The sequence below is a fragment of the Ornithorhynchus anatinus genome, chromosome 4 (genome assembly GCF_004115215.2).
Source record: "Ornithorhynchus anatinus isolate Pmale09 chromosome 4, mOrnAna1.pri.v4, whole genome shotgun sequence".
NCBI classification, from domain to species: Eukaryota; Metazoa; Chordata; class Mammalia; order Monotremata; family Ornithorhynchidae; genus Ornithorhynchus; species Ornithorhynchus anatinus.
Genome location: NC_041731.1, coordinates 47,494,039 through 47,516,314, shown reverse-complemented (window position 1 = coordinate 47,516,314; position 22,276 = coordinate 47,494,039). Strand labels below are relative to the sequence as shown.

Sequence of the window (22,276 nt, the reverse complement as noted above, 5' to 3'; positions counted from 1 at the left end):
CAGAAGCAATTGGTGTCCATGAGCAGAAATGTGTCATTTTTTTCCCCCCTGCCATTCGCTGGCCTGGATCAGCCCTGGAGACCTGGACAAACTTTAAACCTACAGCAAAATAATGAGCAGTGGTGAGGGCTGAAGATAGTTTGAGAAATACCCAGGAAAGAGAAAACACATGCCCTAGAGTGTGGTGCAAAAGGCATATTTCATGGGCGACTTTAGAGAATGTTAATAAGGATTAGGACCATACTCCAGCAGAAAAGCTATCAGTCAAAGCAGGGTAATTAATTTGGCTTTAGATCTCTGTTAGGGAAAAACGAAAGCGATCGAGCGTCCGTTCCACGGAGATTCCGTTTCACTGCAGAAGCGGGACATCCAAATGTGTAGCCTGTTCCCAGGAGGGAGCCTGTGCTGTCAGAGGGGGCTCCTTCTGCTTCAGGACTGGGAGTGGGTTGGCCATTAGGGCAGCAGGGGGGGTCGGGGGGAGAGAGATTTGTAGATGTTTTCAGATTCGGGACAATATAAAACAATTTTTCAGGATTGGCCAATAAATACGATTAAGATAACACATCCAGAAACATATGTATGCTTCGGTCGTGTGCTCCGGCGGGGAGACATGTGGAGGGCAGATGTGAGTACCATGGACATTCGGTACATTCACCCCGATCAGCCAGCTGATTCCCTGGCACTAGGGAGGGTGTGTCTGCTGGCCTGCTAATGGCATCTCTGCTTGGAACTTGGCACTCTGAGACATGGCAACCAAGGCCCTTTAGCTTCTCTTTGGACTTAGAGATAACCTTCCAGCAGCACCCTGATACCTGTAGAGAGATAAGTGTTGACTGGCGGTCTGATGTCTCACCCTTTATCTTGAAATCCTTGCCCTGTTCTCCTAACCTTCTTCCCATCTGACTGTGGCTGAGGCTTTGACCTCACTCCCTATAGTACCCACAGAACAGAAGGTGGGGGCTGAGCACCTCTGAGTCCTGAGCATCTCTGAGTCCTCTATCCCCTAGACTCATCCTACTTGCAGCCCAAAGCAATAAAAAAAACCCTACTTGCTGGTCCCCATGGATATGGCAGCACCAGGGAAAGGGAGGGCATGAAGCTGCCTGGTCTCCTTTCAGCGCCAGGAAGGGATCATGCCCTGTAGAGCTCACTGGGGACACAGGCATGGCACCTCACACTTGCGGACTCTGCTTTGACAGAAATCTGCAATGAATTTCCCAGGAGTCCCTGGAAGGAATCCCCATCATGCCCTGGCGAGAAGTTACTGCAGTTTTCTCTCGAGAACAGGAGATGGACTCGGCATAGAGGGAAATGGAGATGAGCCACTGCCCCATTTCCATAGCCCCTGGACAGACGATATGGCCTTTGGGACCAAGGCCCAGTCTCTTCGGCAGTTCTCGCCAGAGGGAGGAGATTGAAGCTCTTGAGCAGCCAGAGGATGGAGAGCATCTCCCTTCCTGGGAAGACAGTTGATAGGTTCTCTGGCCTGTTCCCAGGCCCTGAGCAGGCCCACACAGGGCTACTGAGACTTGTCACTCTCAGGACACGTTTTTTCTGTTCTCACTGGGAGGGACCAAAGGCCTGATTCCAACAGAGTTCAGCCACAGATCTGCTGATACAGAGGTCTGGGCTGTGCGCACAAACATACGTGCGCACACACACACACACACACTCCTAATTCCCACTAGTATTGTTAGACCCTGTGCCATAAAATGGATCTGAATGAAGACTTCATTAGGCACATTACTGGCCTTTCATGGAAGCAGCCATCTTCCCCCTTCTTATGTTGCTATCATAAACAGCCCCCACCCTCTGGGGGTGTCTTCCCCAGCCCCCCAACCCTCTCCTTTCCTTCTTGGGGAACTCCCAACCCAGCACGTCCCCCACCAGCTCAGCCTCCACCCTGCCAGCTCCAGGCCAGGAAAGGCAGAGGTAGCCAATCCCTGGGCTGAGCTCCAAACCCAAATCTCTGAGGGGGCAATGCGGGGCTCCCCCTTCAAAGCGCCTCAGCCACAGTCAGATTCATGGTCTCTGCCAGGTTCCTGCTCTCCTGTTGCCCATGGGGCAGACGGGAAAGGCTTTGCCCATCCTGCACATCAGATTAGGGCTGGAGGGTGGGGTGGAGCCCAGAGGGAGAATGGCCTTCTGAGCAGGAAACATGAACAGAAATCGCTCCCGACACGCACAGATGATGAACGACGCTGCAGCCAATTCTTGGACTCTGCACGTCACCTCCTCCTCCTCCTCCTCCTCTCCCTCTCTCTTTCTCTCTCTCTACGTCTCTCTCTCTCTCTTTCTCTCTCTTTCAAAAATGTTTCCCTTCCCCACAGTGGAATTTGCACTGTTTCCAAAATACAGTGAGAATGTGCTCACTCTCCAGAGAATCGCTTTTATTAAAAAAAAAAGGGGGGGGATATCGTTTAGATTTGGACACACGACTGGAGCTGTGTGAAAAATGTGTAACATCCCGTTTCACTGGCTCACGGAAAAAACCAAACTATTGTTCGCTTCCAGATTCAAATTGATTGTGGGCTCTGGCCAGAAATGAGCAGGCCGCTTTCTCATTGTAGAAATGGCAAAATCCTCTGTGGAAATGGTGGATTTCAGCCCCGAGGCAAATTCCCGGAGACTTGTAAAAATCCATTCTGCCCTCTTCCCCCGCCCACCCCCATCCCCCAGTTCTGTTTTCAAACAAAAGCAATAGCCCCATGGGGGAGGGTTGGCCCGACTGTGCCCCAGGAGGGGAAGTGGGCACATTTCAGGGGGTGTCTATTGCCCTCAACTGCCCTTCACTCTATTCCCAGCTTGGGGCCGCTGGGGCTGGAGTGGGGAGGGAGGTTTGACTGGCGAGAGACCCTTTCATGACCCCAGACAAAATTTGGCTCCATCTAAGGTCCGGCTCAGATCAGGGCCAGTTGCACTGAGTGGTCCAGGGAGGATTGGCCAGACACACCTCAAGAGACTGGCTCCATCCCTTCTTTTTCCCAAAAATGCAGCTCTGGGTTTTCCTGCCAGGTCCAGGTCTCACATCCCAGGTAGGCCCCATCTATCCCAGCTGACCCCAGGTTTTACTCCAGTTCTGAATCGCACTGGTGGGCAGGAAGGCAGAGGTGCCCAGCTGGGCTATGCTGCTCAGCTGTTTCCTTGCTGAGGCACAAAGTACCCTGGCTCCCCCAGCACCCAACAGGCAGGTGGATTTGACACCCTCCCCACCCACCTCCTTCCTAAATCAGCATTGCCTTCTCCACCTTATTGATTTTATGTAACCTGATCTAGATAGTACCTGAGACTATGACCTCATCCAAGAGGGTCCAAGTTTGGGTTTCAGTGACCCAGCTCTTGTTGTGCAGTCTGGGAAAGGAAAGGAAAGGAAAGGAAAGGAAAGGAAAGGAAAGGAAAGGAAAGGAAAGGAAAGGAAAGGAAAGGAAAGGAAAGGAAAGGAAAGGAAAGGAAAGGAAAGGAAAGGAAAGGAAAGGAAAGGAGAAGAGAAGAAGGAAGAGCAGAAGATAGGAAAGGAGAGGAAAGAGAAAGAAAGGAAAGGAAAGGAAAAAAGAGGGAGAGGAGAGGAAAGGAGACAAGAGGAAGGGATAGGAGTGGAAAAGAAAGGAGAGTAAGGGAGAAGAAAGGAAGAGTAGAAGAAAGGAAAGGAGGGGAAAGAGAAGAAAAGGAAAGGAAAAAGAAAAAGGAGGGAGGGGAAGAAGGGGAGAGAAGGAAAGGAGGGCAAGGGAAAGGGAAAAGAAGGAAGGGACGGTCTCCAGAAGGCTGATGTCCTGGTGAGACCATGAAGGACTGGCATGACACTTGATCTAGACAATTTTCATAATCCCCCTTGAGGAGTAATTTTGATTTTCTTTCCAGGATCCAAATTGCTTCAGCTCCTAATTATCTGGGCAGAAATGGGTGGTTTGATCCCCTCTCTTCACCTTTCCTCCTCTCTCCTTTATCTCGTCTCTCTTCAGGCATACCTCCATCTCCACCACTAACCTAGAGAAGGGCTGAACTGATACTAGACTTTCTCATATCAAGGGCAGTGAACTCCTGTGGCGGCGATTTTCTTTAGTCTTTAAGACGATGAAGTCCTGCAATCATCGGGAATGGAGATTCCCTGCAGCCACTCTCCAAGAAAAGGGAGAAAAATCAACACAGAGGCAAGCCAAATTGTTGAATCTGTGGCCCGGTACTTTCTGGCCAGGGCCAGAGCCCTTCTGATCGGAAACATCTGCATTGTCTTAGACCGGTCATCTCTGCCCACCGTCCCTCTGAACTCCAAGTGTTTCCCTTCGTTTCTGTTTGATGCCTCTCTGGGTCACAGACCCTGCACACAAATCATTTCAGCTTTGGTGGGGGGTGGGGGACGGAGGCGCTGAAACTTAATCCTGAAAGTTTTTTTTCCTTTTTCTCTCTCCCTACCCCCCGCCCCAACCCCCCTCTCCACCCTCTCCAAACAAGGGTTATTTTTCTTGCCAAAAAAACAAAGTTGGTATCGAGTGCTCCTTCGGGAAAGCGTCTCCTCGAGCCCGGCGGCCGGAGGGATTGCTGTTTCTCTTGTTTACGGAGTCTCCTGTTGGCCGGGAGTTAGACTGTCGTCTGAAGGGAGGGAGCCCGGGACGTGCTGGCCTGGTCCTGGGTTAGGTTCTGGTGGCCTGAGACTGAGGCAGGACGTACCGCATCATCTAGTTTCTAATAAAACAGACCTGTTCGTTTTTATTACGTGACATCCTGCCCGCGGTCCCCCTTTCCCATGAATTACTACTGCCTTTGGAGAGGAAAGGGGGACAGTTGAGCCCGGAGAAGTTTCAAGTGTCAAACCCCAGGCATTTAAGATCAGAGCACCAGCCAGCCTCCAGCCGGCCCGGTCGGGACGGTCGGGACGCCTTTCTTTTTCCAGCCGGGAGCCAGTTGAGGGAAGGGAAGAGAAAGAGGGGGAGAAACAGCGTGGCTTAGTGGAAAGGGCACGGGCTTGGGAGTCAGAGGACCTGGGTTCTAATCCCGGCTCCGCCACGAGTCTGCTGTGTAACCTTGGGCAAGCCTTTCTGTGCCTCAGTTGCCTCATCTGTAAAATGGGGATTAAAGAGTGTGAACCCCAAGTGGAACAACCTGATTACCTTGTATCTGCCCCAGCGCTTAGAACAGTGCTTGACACATAGTAAGCGCTTAACAAATAACAGTATTATTATTAATAAAGAGGAAAGAGCTCTCTCCTCGGATTCAGACATTCGTGTCCACGGGGGAGTTCAGCTTTCCCAGGACGCTCGGCTGAAGCTGTTGAGGCAACACACCCGAGAGCCGCCCGGGCCGAACCGGAGCCCCCCGGAGGAGTCTTATAGAGGGGAAGAGGGGGGGGCCTCTCCGATCCGCCGCCCCAAACTGGGTGGGAACGGGCCGGTCCAGCAGAAATCCGCGCAGACTAACCCGCCCTCCCGTCGCTCGGTGGGAAAAACCGAGTCAGTTCGGGTCGGGCTTTAATAAGCTCAGGAGCAGCTGCCGCCTTATCCCGGATGGCCGGAGATTCCGTTTGCTTTCCCAATCACCTCGCTAAATCGTTGCCCTGAACTGTTCCCCCTCCCCCCGCTCCCCTTACCCTCCCCGCCCCCCACCTTCGCCTCCTCTTCATCGAACGAAAACCAAAAGAAACCAAGTAGCGGGCTGATTTATACGTCCCGGGAAGAAACTCACAGAAACAACAAAAAAACATAGCAGTCATAATCATAATAATAATGATCCAGACAACGAATGTAAAATGCCCATCTGAAGATCAATTTTTCAAATACCTGTGGTTTCCCACATTTTCCAAGGAAAACAAAAAAGATTTCGGGTGGCTCCCAAATGCAGAGGCTCAACTGAGGACGAACCAGCCCACCTGCTGCATGTGTATTAGTTCTAGCTGAAGAGAAGTCAATAAAAATGGAGAAAGGAGAATTTGCAGGGCTGGTTAAAGTAATAAGATTTGTTTCAGTGCATCTGATCTTTAGACTAACAGACTTCCAAACAGTTGAACAAGTAAATAAAGCACCGCAGGGAATCGCTAGCTGAAATAGGTTACCACAGGGACCGCACAAAGGAATTCGCCCTTGTAAGAGAGGACCGGAGCTACAAGACGGCGGCGTTCCTGGACTGAGCTTTGGACTGCACGGGGACTTCTGTGACACCAAGCACAGGGCCGCTAGGTGTCTGCATTCTTAGCGCCGCCGCATGTGAGATTTGACTTTAAGCCCTAAAACGAATCAAACCGTGAACAATCCCGGCGAACTGCGAACACTACTGCCTTCTGCTTCTCTCTAGCTGAGCTTCTGAAAGACTGAAATAGCTTTTACCCTGTGGAGCTTCGCTGGGACTCTAAATTGCCGCAAAGCTCGGCGTTCAGCTTTTTTCTGGAAAACTGAAGGTGGACAGGACAGGCTCCGGCTAATTCAGAAACACTTGCTTCGGTTGTTTTCTGCTCTCTGAACGAATCGAAGTGACCCTCGGCAGCTCCACAGACAGCGCCGCCGGGATCGTTGGGGATTTCTGCTCAACCCCTCAATGTCTTCCGCTGGAAAGGAAATGTCTCTCCTCAGCAACCCCTTCTCACCCTTGGGGAACAAAATCAGAAACACACACTGCTCCCTCCAACCTCTGCAAATTGCCCCAGGCCCATGGAATTATAAATAAGACAAGAAAAAAAAAGGAAAGGAAAATAAAAGAAAGGAAAAGGAAAGGAAAGAAGAGAAGAGAAAAGGAAAAGGCGATGAGGAGAGAGGGAAAGAGGTAGGAGCCAGCCTCACTGCTCTGTCCTGCCTGACTGGAGGGAGAGCTCCAGGGCCCAGGGCTGACCCAAGCCCATGGCATCCTGGCTCCCCCAACCACAAACGGGTGGAGGTGACACGGTCGTAAGGTACCGTCTAAGCATGGCTTCTTTTCTCCGCTCGACATGAATAAGGGGATTAGGACGGCAAGTTTCCGTCAGTTCACTCGATCAGACAAAGGACTCTGAGGTTTTAGTGTCACAGTCTCTGATGAAAGGACAGGAGCCTGTCAGTCACCATCTTTCTAGGTACTTGTGTTAGTGACATAATCTTATTAGAAGAGAAAACCAGGGAAATCCTTTCCATAATGGAAAGTTACATTTAGCCCCTCGGAATCTCTCCTCCTCCTCCCTGTTCACGGGCCTATTTCACTTGGTTGCCACTGGATATTACTAGAGTTTAATTGGCATTTAAGCCCCAACTAGCGATAAAAACAGGTTAGCTTTCTTTTTTAATACCCCTAAACTGTCTTTGTTAGAGATCCTTACAGATACAAGTCTGTTAAGCGTATTGGTAAATTGTTAGAATCATTTTAAAATCAGAAAACCAGACTTGAAATTTTCCAAATGATCATTACAACCCCATAGGGAAACTCAGTATGGATGAGAGAGAGAGAGAGAGAGAGAGAGAGAGAGAGAGAAGGAAGGGAGGGAGGGAGGGAGGAGGAGGAGGAGGAGGTTGGGGGGTGGTCATTTAACTGTAAAAAGAGTTAAAGGAGAAATATGGTGAGTTAAAGGAGAAATATGGCTCCAACAACAGTGATCAGCCTTCCAGAGTCACAGTAGTGGGGAAAAATTTCCCAAGAAATATTTATCTGCTTTTGGTTCATCTGCTTAACAAAATATCACTGATCAATTTCTGTCTTGTGAAGTAGTAATGAAATTCTGATTACTGAAGTGTAACAGAGCTAAAGGCAACTCAGCTCAACCCCAGATTAAAATGCCCTTCTCACAGCCTGTGCTTCTGGTTCTGCTGAACTCCTACTCCCATAGTAGTAAGAAAAATAAGCTCTGGGACTTCGATGTAGGGCTTCTTGCTCCAATTTCACTGAGGAACAGGTTAAATGATGAGATATCACACAGTCATTTTTCAGACATCACCAACCAGCAACTAGGTGGTCTGGATCCAGGTGTAGTGCTGGATAAGGAAGCAGGGGCAAATGAAAGCTGGTGTTCTCTCTGGAGGAGGGTAAGTCTCCAACCAGGCCTCAATATTAAGTATTAAGTTGTTTAATAATAAAATTATGTTCTGCATGAAAATTGTTTTAAATTTAAAAATCTATGTGCAGGCTTCAGAATTTGGGGTTTCAGAATAAAAGATGAAAACCCAGAGTCACCAATGACAGTCTTGATGGAGTTTAGAAATTCAGTAAAGAGATGAAGCTAAAAACTCCAAGATCCCGAGTTTCTGTTAAAGAGGGCAGGGAGCAAGGAATTTAGGGAGAGAGAAAAAAGATAAGGAATAGGAGGAAGGGGAGAGAGGAGGACAAATGTCAAGGACAGAAGAGCAGAGAGAGAGAAAGAGGACAAGGAAGGAGATAGGAAGGGAGCTTGCTTCAGTTAGGAAGAAGACGATGTCAACTTATCCTGTTCTCAGTGGGCCTCAACTCTGGGAAAGGGGTCAGTTGTTATCCAAGCCTAGGCCTGGGACCCAACCGGGATTATTTTTTGAGGGAGCCAAATCCATGAAAGAAAAATGACAGTCTCACACCTGGAGGATGCAAGCAGCAGGCCCCTCCTGAGGGTCCCGGGAACATCAAACAGGGTCAGTTCCACAGCCTTCCTGATCACTGAGCTGAGAGTTTCTGGGCCCAAGCATTCCCTCTAGATTGCGAGCTCACTGTGGGCAAGGAACATGTCTACCAACTCTCCCAAGTGCTTAGTACAGTGCTCTGCACACAGTATGCGCTCACTGATGATGATGGGTCGTTCTTGGGCCCAGCTCTACATCAGCCTTTCAACACTTTAGGGCAAAAAGCCTAGCCTAAAATCGGTGTGAGCATTCCTCTCTTCTTCTCTCTCCACAGTCTCTTCCCCCCGGGGGCTAGTCCAGTCTCAAGCACTCATCTGGATCACCTTTCTAGGGACAAGGTCCAAAGAGGGTAGATTGGATCAGGGCAACATCAACAATACACGGTGATGAGACCCCCTAATCTCCCTGTTTGTTCCCAAGGCTGAGCCCATGTAAATTCACCAAACATGCAAATTGTCTGGGCAATCAATTCTTGAGGAATGTTTCTTTCCCCTGCTTCAGTTCAATTCAGTTGCTTCAGTTTCCCTGTTCCCTCCACTGACCCTTACCCTGGGCCGGACATCCTGAGCCCACCTCAGTGCAGGCTTACACCGAAGGAACCATCCTCAAGGAGGAAGAGGAAGAGGAAGTGAAGCTGGCTCATATGTCCTCCCTCCTCCTCTTCCATCCCTGCAGTCCACAGGCTGATCCAACACTCTCCACGGCCTTCTGGATGTACAGCATTTACACCCCCCCACACACACACTGCCCAACCCCTGTCCCCAGTCATTACGGCAATAACCACACCATGTGACAGGCACACAGTCATCACTGAAACGCACAGAAAGAGGAGGAGGAGGAGAAGGCCGAGGAGGAAGAGGTGGGGGCAGAAAAAGAAAAGGAAAAAAAAGGGAAAACAGCGGCATTGCCCCAGCAGCATGTCTTGTTGAAGCTGCTGCTCCTCCTCCCCCATCATCACTAGAGCTGCAGCTGGGAATCGCTTGACAAGGCAAAATGGGAAACCATTGCTGCTTCCCGGGCAGACCTACTGTGTCCAGGCCATTTATCACAAAATCAGCAGATCAGAAACTGGCAATTAACTGGGGAATGTCACTGTTTAGCTGCTGACGACATCTCTTTGCCCTAACAGAACCATACCACTCCGAAACGTGATTCTAAGTGGATTGACTGGAATTGGAAAGCAAACGTCAAATACAAGGGCCTATTTTTTCTGGGGCTAAATTCCATTAACTGGACTTTCGTTTGAAATAGTTTCCCTCTAAGTGACAATTCACCCGCCTGGGCCTGGGCCTGGGACAGCCTGGGGCCCCACCCTGTCAACAGGCAGGCACGGTGGGCAGCAGGCCCCGAGAGCAGAATTTTAAAGGAGGGCACAGAGCCTGGTCTTCAGAAGAGAAATTTAGTCAAAACCGGAGAGAACACTCCACTCCAGAAATGTGTTCCATTTAGTGAGCTGAGTCCTGGGAACAAAGAGAGTCAAGTGGATACCCACGGACACTATTTTTCTCAATCAGGATGCCAGGTTTGGTGTGAAAGTCAACAGAAGGAGGGCAACTAGGAACCACAACAGGGAAGGACAAAGGACGGGCTAACACCGAAATTTATTTGGACTGGACAGATCAAGCAAACCTATGGAGCTGTGAGGAAGTGCTGTCAACCAGTCTGAGTGCTAAGAAAGTCTCCTATTCAGGGCCCAGTTGGGCTTCGGAAATAGCGAATCCAAGCAGCTGCCGTAGTTAAAGCAAACACACAACCCTTCACTGCCCATCAATTACACCTTCCCAGAAAAATTACACCAACTTGGAAAGATTTTTCTGAAAGAAGATGGATTCTTCTGGAGACTTGAGGTCAAGACTGGGCTGTTTAAAGAGTATTATTAACAAATAAACATTTACTGCAAAAACCCCTCGAGGCCATTAGGTAGGGAAATCCTTTTGGCTCCGGCCTCAAATGACATAGGACTTTTAGGATATGAATGGGGATCACCGACTGGCCGACGAAACGGCAAATGTCTCCCACTTAACTTACCCTGGCTTCCTGAATAAACTTTTTCAAGCATTTCTTTCCCTCCTGAAATAGCAATAAAATGTGTGAGTGTGTGATTTTGGTTTTCTTCCCATGGCCGTTCATTAAGGATCTGACTCTGGTAAGGGTGGAAGGGGTTTGGGGTTTGGGGGCCGAGAAGGGTTCGGCTCGGAGCCCTTTTGCGTTGAAGAGACTCCCGTAGGGGTGGGGACTCTGAGTTGTCCAAGAATGAGGGTATTCCTGCCCCATAGGTCATCTGGAGCCAGTTCTTCTGGGGCTGCGACAGTCCCTTCACTCTCCAAGAGCTGAGGGGTAACCGTGGCAGCTGCCGGCCAGCTCAATGACAGCTATGGTTCTCATTTCCAAACATGTAATCCATGCCCACAGATGAGTCAAAGCTGACTTTTTAAGTGTGCATTTTAAAAAGCTCTCACTCCTAAGCTCTTGCCAGCCTCATCCGCACCCCCTACCCTGAACAGTAAGGGTTCTGGGAGGGGCTGCAGCTGGCTCACAGCCGGGCACACCGATCCTGCTGCTGACCAGACTGAAGGCCTGGGACCTGGGGCCACATGGCCTGGGGGCTGCAAGGCACCGAGAAGGAGGAAGAGGAGGAGGAGGAGGAGGAGGAGGAGAAGGAGGAGAGAACACATTATACTGGACCCTCATCCAGTTTCGACTCCCATTGTCTTTCATAGCTGGAGAATTTGGAATGGCACAAATTCACCTGGGAGCCCCAGGGATCATAGGCACCACTAGCCCTCCTGGTCGAAGCACCCGCCCTAGTGCTCTCTGTTTCCCATTCCCCTATCTCTGGAGTTTACACAGAACGTTAGGGATGAGGTACTTTCATATAGAGGTAAGGCTGCTTGCTGGACCCATGCACAGATTGCCCTTTGCTGGGAGATTGGTTAGCTGGGTTATCTGCAAAGCTTGGTGCTGTCTTTGTGTCTTTAAGTATCACCATTTCCCTGGAGCCCCTGCTCAAGGAGAACAACTCTTTTTCGAAAGTTGCCCACTTGACTGTCCATCGACATCCCATTATTCTTTGACGGGGGAGAAATCCCCCATCCACCACGGCCACCTATCCTTCCATGAGGCCCTTTCCATGAGTCCATGTCCCGGACCAGAAGGGCAGCTATCCTTTGCCCTCTGCAGGGCCTCGGGAACCAGGGCCTGAGTCAGGCTCAAGTGGATATTCGGCAGACCCGAGAATCCCATGATTCACCCCAAAATGGCAGCCAAAGGGAGGGGCTGTGGATTAATTCCATACTAAAGTTTGGACACCGTATCTCTCTCTGCAACGTGCTTTGGACAGGCAGGGTGGAGAGAGTTACAGTCTCCTACTACAGATTTCAGTGGCAACCACTGATGATTTTTTCCATTGCACTCTGGAAAAATCAGATGGATGAGATAAAAGGCAAGACTGTCTGTTTCACATGTAATTCTCTAGGGGCCTGGAGAATAGGGATAAGTGCAAAATAATGCCTGATATGAAGAACATTGAACGGGCACTAATATCTCTGTTCTTGAATTGGTCCCTGGGAATTTGATCTAGAAGTAAATGGCTAACCACGCTCTGGAGCTCCAGAAAACACTTATTCTCAGCAACGCCCAGAAAAAAACTAACTCTAAATCGCCACCAGTGCTAATATGGGGATTTCTCCGTCAGAGCATTTGAGCCACAATCCAAGCTCACAGTACTCTGACCCCTGACCCATCCCAAAGGCAGTTACTCGCAGTTGGGGGCTTGTTCACCGGCCCCTTGGCAATTCCATCTGGTTTCAGCCCGAGAATGACCTGACCGAGTTTCTAAATCTACACAAAACAAAATATGAAGATGACGAAGATGGGGGTCTCCCGAACTCAAAGAGAGCAAAGCAGCAGCCCAGGAGTCAGAGATGTGTGGAGAGAAACATCACCTCCAGTGAGACCCGCAGGAGGGGACAGGGCCGTAAATGCCAGGCCCAGGTCTGCAAGCAGCCTCGGCATGGTGGAGGAGGAAACGTTCCTAAAGTCGGGCAAAGAAGGAAAGGCGTGAGGTTCACGCATCCTCCCCAAGGATGGGGGGAAGGCGGGAGAGGTGTGCTCGGCAGTGACTGCTTTGCTCCCCGAAAACCCGCCTCTCTTAACGACTGAAATGTGCCCAGCTGAGAACAGAGCAGAATAGAGCAGAACCCCGTCTCCACTCCTGTGGATCCGTAGGGGCAGGGAAGGGCGCACACCACAGAGTTTTTAATTAGCATCTAAGGTGCTTTATCCTGACAAAAGAGACTGCAGCGCCTGAGCCCGCAGGCCCACCACCCCGGGGAGAGGCTTGGAGGAAGGAGGGCGGGCGGGGGGCGAGGGGGGGAGCGGAGAGGAGGGAGGGGTGGGAGGGGGAGGTTTCCATATACTAATCACTTTCATGGAAAGGAATGTGCCACTAACCGAGGAGAACGCGCGACTGAAAATCACCTCAATAATCCGAGAGTCACTGCTGGCAGCCCCCGAGGCTGGGCAGGGCCGGCCGGCTGGGAAAATTTCATCTCAGAACTATAGTAACAGTTAAAAAGCAAAGGAAATCCCTGTCCTCGTCCTCTTTCTCTTCCACCTTCTCTACCTCCTCCTTCTCCTCCCTCTCTTTCTCCTCTTCCTCCTCTTCCTCCTTCCTCTCGCTCTCCTCCTCTTCTTCTTTGCCTCCTCTTCCTCCTCCCCCATCTTTCTTCTCGTCCTCCTCTTCCTCCTCTCCTCTTCTTCCTCCTCCTTCCTCTCTTTCTCTTCCTCCTCCCCTATCTTTCTTCTCGTCCTCCTCTTCCTCCTCTCCTCTTCTTCCTCCTCCTTCCTCTCTTTCTCTTCCTCCTACTCCACATTCTCCCCCTCCTCTTCCTCCTCCCCCATCTTCCTCCTCCTCCTCCTCCCCCATCTTTCTTCTCCTCGTCCTCCTCTTCCTCCTCTCTTCTTCCTCTTCCTCCCTCCCTTTCTCTTCCTCCTGCTCCACTTTCTCCTCCTCCTTTTCCGTCTCCTCTTCCTCCTCCTCATCTTTCTTCTCCTTCTCCTCCACCTCCTCTTCTTCCTCTCCTCCTCCACCACCTCCTCTTCTTCCTCGCCTCCTCTTCTTTCTCCTCCTCCCTTTCCTCCACTTTCTTCTCCTCGTCCTCCCCTTATCCCTCCCCCGGTGAAGGTGTATGTGTGTGTGTGTGGGGGGGGGGGGGGGGGGGCACCTCACCGGGGCCAACGGCCCCCGGGGGATTGAGCTCCTCGTCGGCGGCAGCGGGGGTTAACCCTCTCCTGCCCCGGCCGTTGCTCTGACTCCCAGCCGGGGTCGGTCTATGAGCCTTAGAGCGCGGCGTAAATGAAGGCTTTTTTTTTCCCTCGAACTGCTGGAGGGGCCAGGATACAAAAGAGACCCTAAATTCAAACCCCGATGGCCCGTTATTGGGCAGGGATTGTCTCTACCTGTTGCCGAATTGTCCATTCCAAGCGCTTAGTACAGTGCTCTGCACATAGTAAGCGCTCAATAAATACTTTTGAATGAATGAATACTCGTTTTTTCTCGACCGAATCTGTCCCAGTCGCCGGCCCCGCAGCTCCCGCCACACCCCTCGTAAGGTCCACCGACTGGGAGCTTGTTTCCTGGGAAGAATACCGCATTTTCCCCGCAGCCCGATTCCCCCCGCGCTAGGAAACTCCAGCAGAGCGGTGGGGGCGTTCGGCGGCGACCTGCTTCTTCCCGCTTGACCCCCAAGGGCACCGGCTTCCTCTGGCTCCGGATTTTCTCCAGAAGAGCCGAGGGTCCCAGCTTGGAGGAGTCAGGCCTTTCCCTCGGGGCGGCTCTGCTGCAGGGGGCTGCCTGCTTTGGCCGGGGCCGCTCCTGACCGGCCCCGCCTGGGGTGACGGAGGGGAAGAGTCCTGGGTTCCTGATTGGAAACAACCCCTTATCCCCAGGCTGCCTCACGCTTTTCCCGAGATCAACCGGCAAACGTTACGCGTCTCCCATTCCGCTTCTAACCGTGGGGAATTCGCTATCCGACCCCAGCCACTTTATTTCTGCAATTCCGAAAAAGAGCATCGGGGAAGCCGATTCTCCCCGAGGTTCGGTAATCTTCCCGAGGAGCTTTGTTTCCCACCAAAAGCACTTTTTACCGGCAGACGCTCTCTCCCCGAATAGACGAAAAATTCGGGCAGGAAAGCGATGTGGGGATTGATTGGTTTTTACCAGCGAGGCGGGAACCGAGCCCAGGGGAGGCCGGTCCGGTGCCGTGGCCACAGTCTCCCCTTCCCGCTCCTCCCCACGCGGCGTTAACACGAGAAAGAGGAACCCGGAGGAGGAGGAGGTGGCAGAGGGGGAGGGCACCACAGTGAACGGCGTAAATAATACAGCAATGGCAGCGGCTCACTCAGCCCCAGCCCAGCGGAAAACAATGCTGGAGAAAACAGCCGGTTTCTAAAACACAGCAATATTTTTTGGGAAGTCGAAAATATTGTTGAATTCTCTAAGATCTACTCAGGTTCGTTTCTTTCCTTTGCCCTGCTTTAGAAAAGATTCATGATTCTAGTCCCCATACACACACACACACACACACACACACACACAAACATATATATATATATATATATAGGGATATAAAAATATCTATAGATAAATATATAGGGATTCGAATCATGAATATATATATATCCGCAAACGAAAATTGGAGCTTCGAAATTTATTTATTTCATATTTTTATTTTGCTAAAAATACCACCGGAAAATCCGAGGTAAAAAAAATGACCCCCCATCCATAAATGCGTTTCTCTTTTTTCCCGGCTACCTCAGGGAGAAATTTCGTCCGAGGCACGTGAAAAGATTTTCTACAGGGAACAGCAACTCAGTAAGTGGCACAATTACCCCGCGACGATGCCAGCCCCTGGGATGGCCGTCCACCACTTCAGCTCGCCGGCCAGGGGCTCCAGCCGACGGCCGGGCAGATTCTAGGAGTGGGTGACGGGGATGGGGGCGTTATAGGAGAAAAGCCCCGCATGCAACCAGCCCGAGGTGCCCATTCCTCGCAGAAGGTACAACTTCTTCTCATCACTTCCTAGCCCTAGGCCCGTTTCTTAGGTTTGTTCCCGGTCCAACCCGGTTCGCTCCCGCACATGACAACCGGACCTATCTGGCGGGATCACACGCTCCCGACGACCTGACCCGCGGGCACAGCTCGGTAGCCTCATACTGCATTATTTTCAGTAGTTTTTTTAAAAAACAAACAAATTTCAACTACAAAAGTAACACACTGACGTCCCCGGAGAGACCTAGGCGCTGGCACAACTATTCCCACACGAAGAATCTCAACTCGCTGAGTTTATGGGGCTTGGAACTGCCGAGATTTTGGGATCCCCAGAACCAGGGTCCACGGGCCCCACGGCCGCGCGTGTCCGGGATGGAGCGGGGGCTCGACTGCTGGACCGGAGCGAGGCGCCTCCGCCCCCTCTCCGGGACCGAAAGGGAGGAGAGGGGACCGCGGGGCAAAATCCCCGGCCTCGTCGGTGACGCTGATCCAGACACTAAACCCGCTCCGGCCCTTACGCAGTCCCCAAGGGCGAGCGGGCCCCGCAGGACAATTTCTCTCTTGCCCGGAGGAAATCTGCGACGCTGAGGGATGGGGCCAGTGCGGCCGAATGCCCTGGCCTGTCCCGTGGCTGTCCCAACTCCTCCCCCCCACCCCACAGACACACACACACATATTTATGAATATATGTGTGTGTGTGCGAGTGTGTATACACACCGGGAGCCTCACCCCGCTCCACCGGTGGGGCCCAGGCTCGGTTGTCGACCGGCAGCGTGCCCCTGCCTAGACCGAAGGCGACTGCAAATGTCGGGAAATATCCACCCTCCCTCAGCGCCGGAGACACAGAGCTCGGAGAGGCTGAAAAAGGCCCCGGGAAGAAAGGATCAAGGGACACGGCTGCTGACAGCGGGTGTGACGGGGCCGGGGGAGACGGGCCGGACAGAGAGGGAGATAGCCCGGACCTTGGCCCGCCTTAGCGGGAAGACTAACGGTCTTAAAGGGGGGGGGCAATCTTACCCCCCTCCCCAGTCCTGGAAGGGCCGGGAGGGCCCGGGAAGTCGCCCCTAACCAGGCCCGAGCCTCCTCCGGGGCCCGAAATCTACAGGCGGGGCAGTCGTCTCCTGGGACAGGGTCAGGGACCGTGTTACACCTCGACGATCCTCCCCCCCACCCCCAGCTCCCGTCCCGCACACACACACAAGCACTCAGCGGACCCAGCGCTTAGAACAGTGCTTGGCACATAGTAAGCGCTTAACAAATGCCATAATTCTTATCCTCGACAGACCCCCGCCGGGATGCCAGGCTGGACATGCACCGGTAGACCGGGCAAACGCTGCCTGCACCGGACGGGATCTGCCCACCCCGAGGTTCCCTGAAAATAGCGGGTGCCACCGGTGGGGACGACGAAATTGACTGTGCTCACACCGGCGCGGAGGACACAAAGAACCCGTTCGGCGCCTCGACTCCCGGGCGGCGCGGGCGGAGAAACAGGGGGTGGGGAGGCCTGGGCGATGCCGGCGCCTCGTCGGATCTGGGCTCACGCCCCTCCTCCACTGACCGCATGGCCTCCACCGAGGCCTTAACTCTCGGCCCGATGAATTTGGGGACGAAGGGGAGCACTCCCCGTTCCGCCACGGAAAACCGACACAGTCGTCCGGAGCCCAGGCAGGTCCGGACGCTGCTCTGTGGCCCGTCCTTCCTCTTGGGCCACGGCAGCCTTCGCCTCCAGTGTCCGTCGCCGTGTCGGGTTTGGTCTCCCTTCGCCTCCTCCGCTTCGTCAAATAATAGAAGCGGAGTGAGACGGTGGGGCTGGACCAGAGCCGAGGGGGGGACAGGAGGGACCCCGGACTTGGTTTCAGGACTGAGGGCCGGGGGCCAGGTCCTGCTCCCGGTTCACTGACAACGACCTACACTCCCGACCCCCGGGGATCAGTTTCTCCTGGACCCGACGGGAGCCGACAAGACCAGGGACTGTACCCTCAGCCTCTCCACAAGCTTGCCCAGGGCAAAGAAACAAACTCTTCCTGCCCCCGTCCGTCGGGATCCGGGGTCGGCCTCGCCCTCACTCGGCCTGTGCTGGCTCTGCCCTTTCCGCCAGATCGGGGCTCGGGATTTCTTTTGGATTCCTAGCTCCCTGGGGCCGGGCCGTATTCGGCTCCCCGCACTCGGCTCCGCAAGATCCCTACCCCTGCCCTCCCTTCCAGGCTCGGGCCTGATCGAAAGGGAGGGGAGACTCAAACCCAGACCCGAGAACGTCTGGGGTGGGATTGGCGGGGCCTTGGCCACGGCTGTGCCCTGGGCTCGCTCATAGCGGACACGGGCATAGGGCCCCGTCCTCCAGGGTCCAGGAACCGAGAAGAATCAGAACCGGCCCCGCCCCGCGCAATATCCGCGCTCCCCCCCCCCCCCCGAGGAAAGTCAAACCCGAACCGGCCCGGTCCATCCTAACCCCATCCCCCGACTCTGGCCAGCTGACCCAGCTCAGAGGAAGTACGCACCGCCTAAGCGCTTACACTACGGGGGAGTGCACTGTACGCTTGTCTCGATGGGCGCTTTTTGTGGGTCACTCTGTATGTCTCTGCACTACAGACACGGATACTTGCGCTATGTATTACTTGTGTATAGCCGTGTGCGTGCATATGTATTACGTACACATGTTTGCGCACTCTGCGTATGTATCCAATTTGTGTGTGCATTGTGATTACCGTGAAATATGCATGCACTGTGTACCGTATGCCTCTACATGCGTGTGTTGTGGGTAGAGTGTGTGTGGGGTGTGTGTGTGTGTGTGTGTGTGTGTGTGTGTGTGTGTGTGTGTGTATGCGCGCACGCGCACCGAGGGAGAGCCTGGGGCGACCCGGGAGTCTTAGAGACTGGTGAAACCTGCCCAAGAGACGTAGCGTGGGGCCCAGGGCTCTCCCCTCCAGCCTCCGGGGACGCGGACCCGAGGGGGCGAATCGTTGAAGAAAAGAACATGCCCTCCCGCGGCGGACCCCGGGGGAGGGGGGGAAGTGGGCACAGACCAACTTCCCTCCTCCCCCACGAGGGTCCCCGCCCCAGGTGGGCTGGGTGCCAGCCCCTTCCTTGCTTTCTCCAAACCCTGCGTGCCGGGTCTGAGAGAGAAAACGAAACGGAAATCCCAACCCGGATCCTGCAGCTTCCAGGCCCGTACCGCCCGCTCGCTCCCTCGACCCCCGCCCCGGCTTCTCCTCCCCACCCCCGCCTCTTGGCTCCCGGCGGAAAAAAGCAGCAGGCCTCGTCCCGGTGGAGCCTGCCGCGGGTACGGGAGCGCAGCGGGGCGCGGCCGCCGCCGCCGCCGCCGGACAAAGGGCCCGCCGGGCCTCTGCCTTTGTATCCGGCCCCAGACCACGGCCAGGCCCGGGGGGAGGGGGCCCTGGGCTGGGAGGGGAGAGGTAGCCGGCCTCCCACTCGACCCTGGCTGCTCAAACCCAAACCAGACGAGACTTTGAGACTCCGGCCTCGACCAGCTCCCGGAGAGAGGCGGCCAGAGGGCAAAGGGCAGAGGCGGCCGGGGCCCGGGCTCCAACCTCGCCGCTCCCCCGGCGGCCGGACACTCGGGCTCCAGGCTCCCCCGGCTGCCCAGCGGGGGCAGGTGGGCCGGGCCGGCATCGACCCGGCGACGACAACTCCTACCCAGCGAGGCCTGCCTCCATCCCTGATCTGGGTCCTCTCAGTATGGCCCGGGCCTGGCCCCGAAAGCTCGTCCGGGGAGCGCGCCCAGAACACCCCTGACCTAGCCTCTGGACCCCGGTGGGAGACCCGGTGTTCCGGGGAACAGGCGAGCACCAAGGCCCCGACGCCTCCCACGCTGTCCACGGGAGTGGACTCGTGGTGGAGGAGGAGTAGTTGAGGGTGGCTTGGGAAAGAACTAGACTGTAAGCCCGTCAAACGGCAGGGACTGTCTCTATCTGTTGCCGACTTGTTCATTCCAAGCGCTTAGTACAGTGCTCTGCACATAGTAAGCGCTCAATAAATATTATTGAAAGAACTAGGCGGGAGACGGTGTGTGCTTGAGTGTGTGTGTGGAGGGGAGTGAGTGCGTGTGTGCGTGTTTGTGTGTGATTCCTGGGCGAGTGTCTAACGTGCGGCCTGTGTTCTGCGTCTTGACTGTACGTGTGTATGTGCGGCCTGCCTGCGTGACCCGTGTGTATGCGTGTCTTGCATTTCTCTCAGTCTTGTCTCTCTGCGTTTATCCTGTGGTCCTTTATGTCGGCCCTGTGCTTGTCTGTAAATGAGTCTGTGTCCATCGGTCTCTGGATTTTCTATATCCGGAAACTCGCCTCGAATGTGGCAATGCGCGTTTCGCCATCTTTGTGTGTCCGTGTCCTATCTGTGTTTTACGTGTATCTCTGGGATTCGGGTCCGTGTGTCCTGGGCAGATGTGTGTGTGTGTGTGTGTGTGTGTGTGAGTTTGTCTCTGGGCCCACATTACACATCCCGGCTCTGGCGTCCTTGGCATCTTTAGCTGCTGGGCCCCGGGAAGGGCACCGTGGTTGCAGCTGGGGCCGGGTGGCGGGAAGATGGGGAAGAGGAGCACGGGGAAAGGAGGAAGAGGAGGAGGAGGAGGAGGAGAGGTGCTTACTGTTGGTAGTCCTGTTTGCAGTAGAGTTTCCGATCCCGGAAGTAGCAGCTGGTGGTGAGGGCTTGCTGACACGCTGCGCACTGCAAACACTCCTCGTGCCAGGACGCCTCGTTCACCCGCAGCAGGAAGCGATCCGAGATGGGCCGCTGGCAGCCCTCGCACACGGCCGGGGGTGGACAGTCCGCGCCTGGGGACGGCGACAAGGGCGGCCTCTTAGCACGGGCCCGGCCGGGGAGGCAGGGAGGCGACCCTCGGGGACTCCCGAGCCTCTCCGTCCCGAGTGGCGGGGGCCCGGGGTTGACCCACCTAGAGAGGAGGATGGGGGCGGGAGACGGGGCAGGAGGTGCCCCCTCGGGTCACCCTTCCCCCGACCTGACCCTTCCACGCCCTGCGATGGGCACGGGGAGGTTGGCGGAGAGGCGAAAACCCGAACCGGACGAAGGGAGGTCCGCGCGTCCTGCGAGGACAGCCACGGACCGCCCGGACGGACCGACGGACGGAGGGACGGATGGACGGAGGGAGGGACCGAGGTGCGAGGCCGTCCCGTGGGGTTCTCGGAGAGGTAGCGGGAAAGTCCCTGGGAGACAGGCCAAGGCCCCGCTTTGGGGAGAGACTGGGAGGACCGGCGCCGGGCGAGGGACAGAAACCAAAAAGGGACGAGGACGCAAGCAAGCGCGGCGGGGCCGAGGCCCGGGGTTCGAGCGGCTGGGCTTCGAGGCCCCGGGGTTCGAGCGGCCGGGGTTCGAGGGGCCAGGGTCTGGGTCCCTCCTTGCCTCCCGCCCCCGCGGCCTCCCGCCCCCCACTCACCCAGCAGCACCCCTAGGGCGGCCACCGCCCCCCACTCACCCAGCATCATCCCCAGGCCGGGCCCCCCACCCTCCCACTCAAGTAGCAGCACCCTCAGGAAGGCCCCCCCGGAAGGCCCCCCCGGCCCCCACTCGCCCAGCATCATCCCCAGGCCGGGCCCCCCACCCTCCCACTCAAGTAGCAGCACCCTCAGGAAGGCCCCCCGCCCCCCACTCGCCCAGCATCATCCCCAGGACGAGCTCCCCACCCCCCACTCAAGTAGCAGTACCCCCAGGAAGGTCCCCCGCCCCCCACTCACCCAGCAGCACCCCCAGGGCGGGCCCCCCACTCCCCACTCACCCAGCAGCACCTCCAGGACGGTCACCCCCCCCCCCCACTCAAGTGGCAGCACCCCCAGGGCGGTCTCCCACCCCCCACTCAAGTAGCAGCACCCCCAGGACGGTCCCCCACCCCCCACTCAAGTAGCAACAACCCCAGGAAGGCCCCCCACTCAAGTAGCAGCACCCTCAGGAAGGCCCCCCGCCTCCCACTCGCCCAACAGCACCCCCAAGAAGGCCTCCCTCGCCCCCACTCACCCAGCAGCACCCCCAGGGCGGCGGGCCCCGGGCGCAGGGCGTGCTCTTCCATCTTGATCCCGTCCAGCATCTTGGCGCAGTCGGCCGGCCCCCGGGAGAAGCACCGCTCCAGCGCCTCGGGACCTGTTGCTATATCCATGGGGCGCGGCCGCGGGGCTCGCTGCGGGGCCCGCTGCGGGGCCGGGCTGGGGGTGGGGGGACGGACAGACAGCGGGGGGCCCCTCCTCGCTCCCCAAAGCGCCGAAGAGACGCGGACCCCGCGGGGCTCCGGCCGGACGCCGCCTCGCCCTCTCCGACTGGAGGAGGAGGAGGAGGAGGAGGAGGAGGAGGATGGGCAGTCGGGGAGCGGGGGGTGGGGGGCAGGGCAGGGGGCGGGGAGGGGGGACGTCTTGGGTCCCGGGACGGCGGGGACAGTTGCGTCCTGGGGCTTGGGCTGATCCCCTCCGGGTGACTTCGGGAGACGGGAGAGTGGGTAAGGCGCGCACACACGGACACACACACAGACACACAAATATCACCCACCCACCCACCCACACAGACACGCAAATATCACACACCCACCCACCCACACAGACACGCAAATATCACACACCCACCCACCCACAGACACACACACTCTCCCGGCTCCTCTGTCACCTGCTTGTCAGCAAAGAAGCCCGGGCTGCTGCGGCGGCAGGGGGAGGGGAGGGGGGGGGACGGGAAA

The 22,276-nt window shown here is 55.4% G+C and overlaps 1 protein-coding gene across 1 annotated transcript in view; it reads right to left on the bottom strand.

Annotated features, from left to right (window-relative positions):
• LMX1B (LIM homeobox transcription factor 1 beta) overlaps positions 1-21,768 on the bottom strand; it is a 118,749-nt gene extending 96,981 nt beyond the window's left edge. The window contains exons 1-2 of the mRNA XM_029062057.2: positions 21,574-21,768; positions 20,192-20,378 (exon numbers count right to left, since the gene is read on the bottom strand). Coding sequence (XP_028917890.1) covers positions 20,192-20,378; positions 21,574-21,712 — 326 coding nt within the window. The 5' untranslated portion in view covers positions 21,713-21,768. The remainder of the gene's footprint in view (positions 1-20,191; positions 20,379-21,573) is intronic.
• Positions 21,769-22,276: the final 508 nt, after the last annotated feature.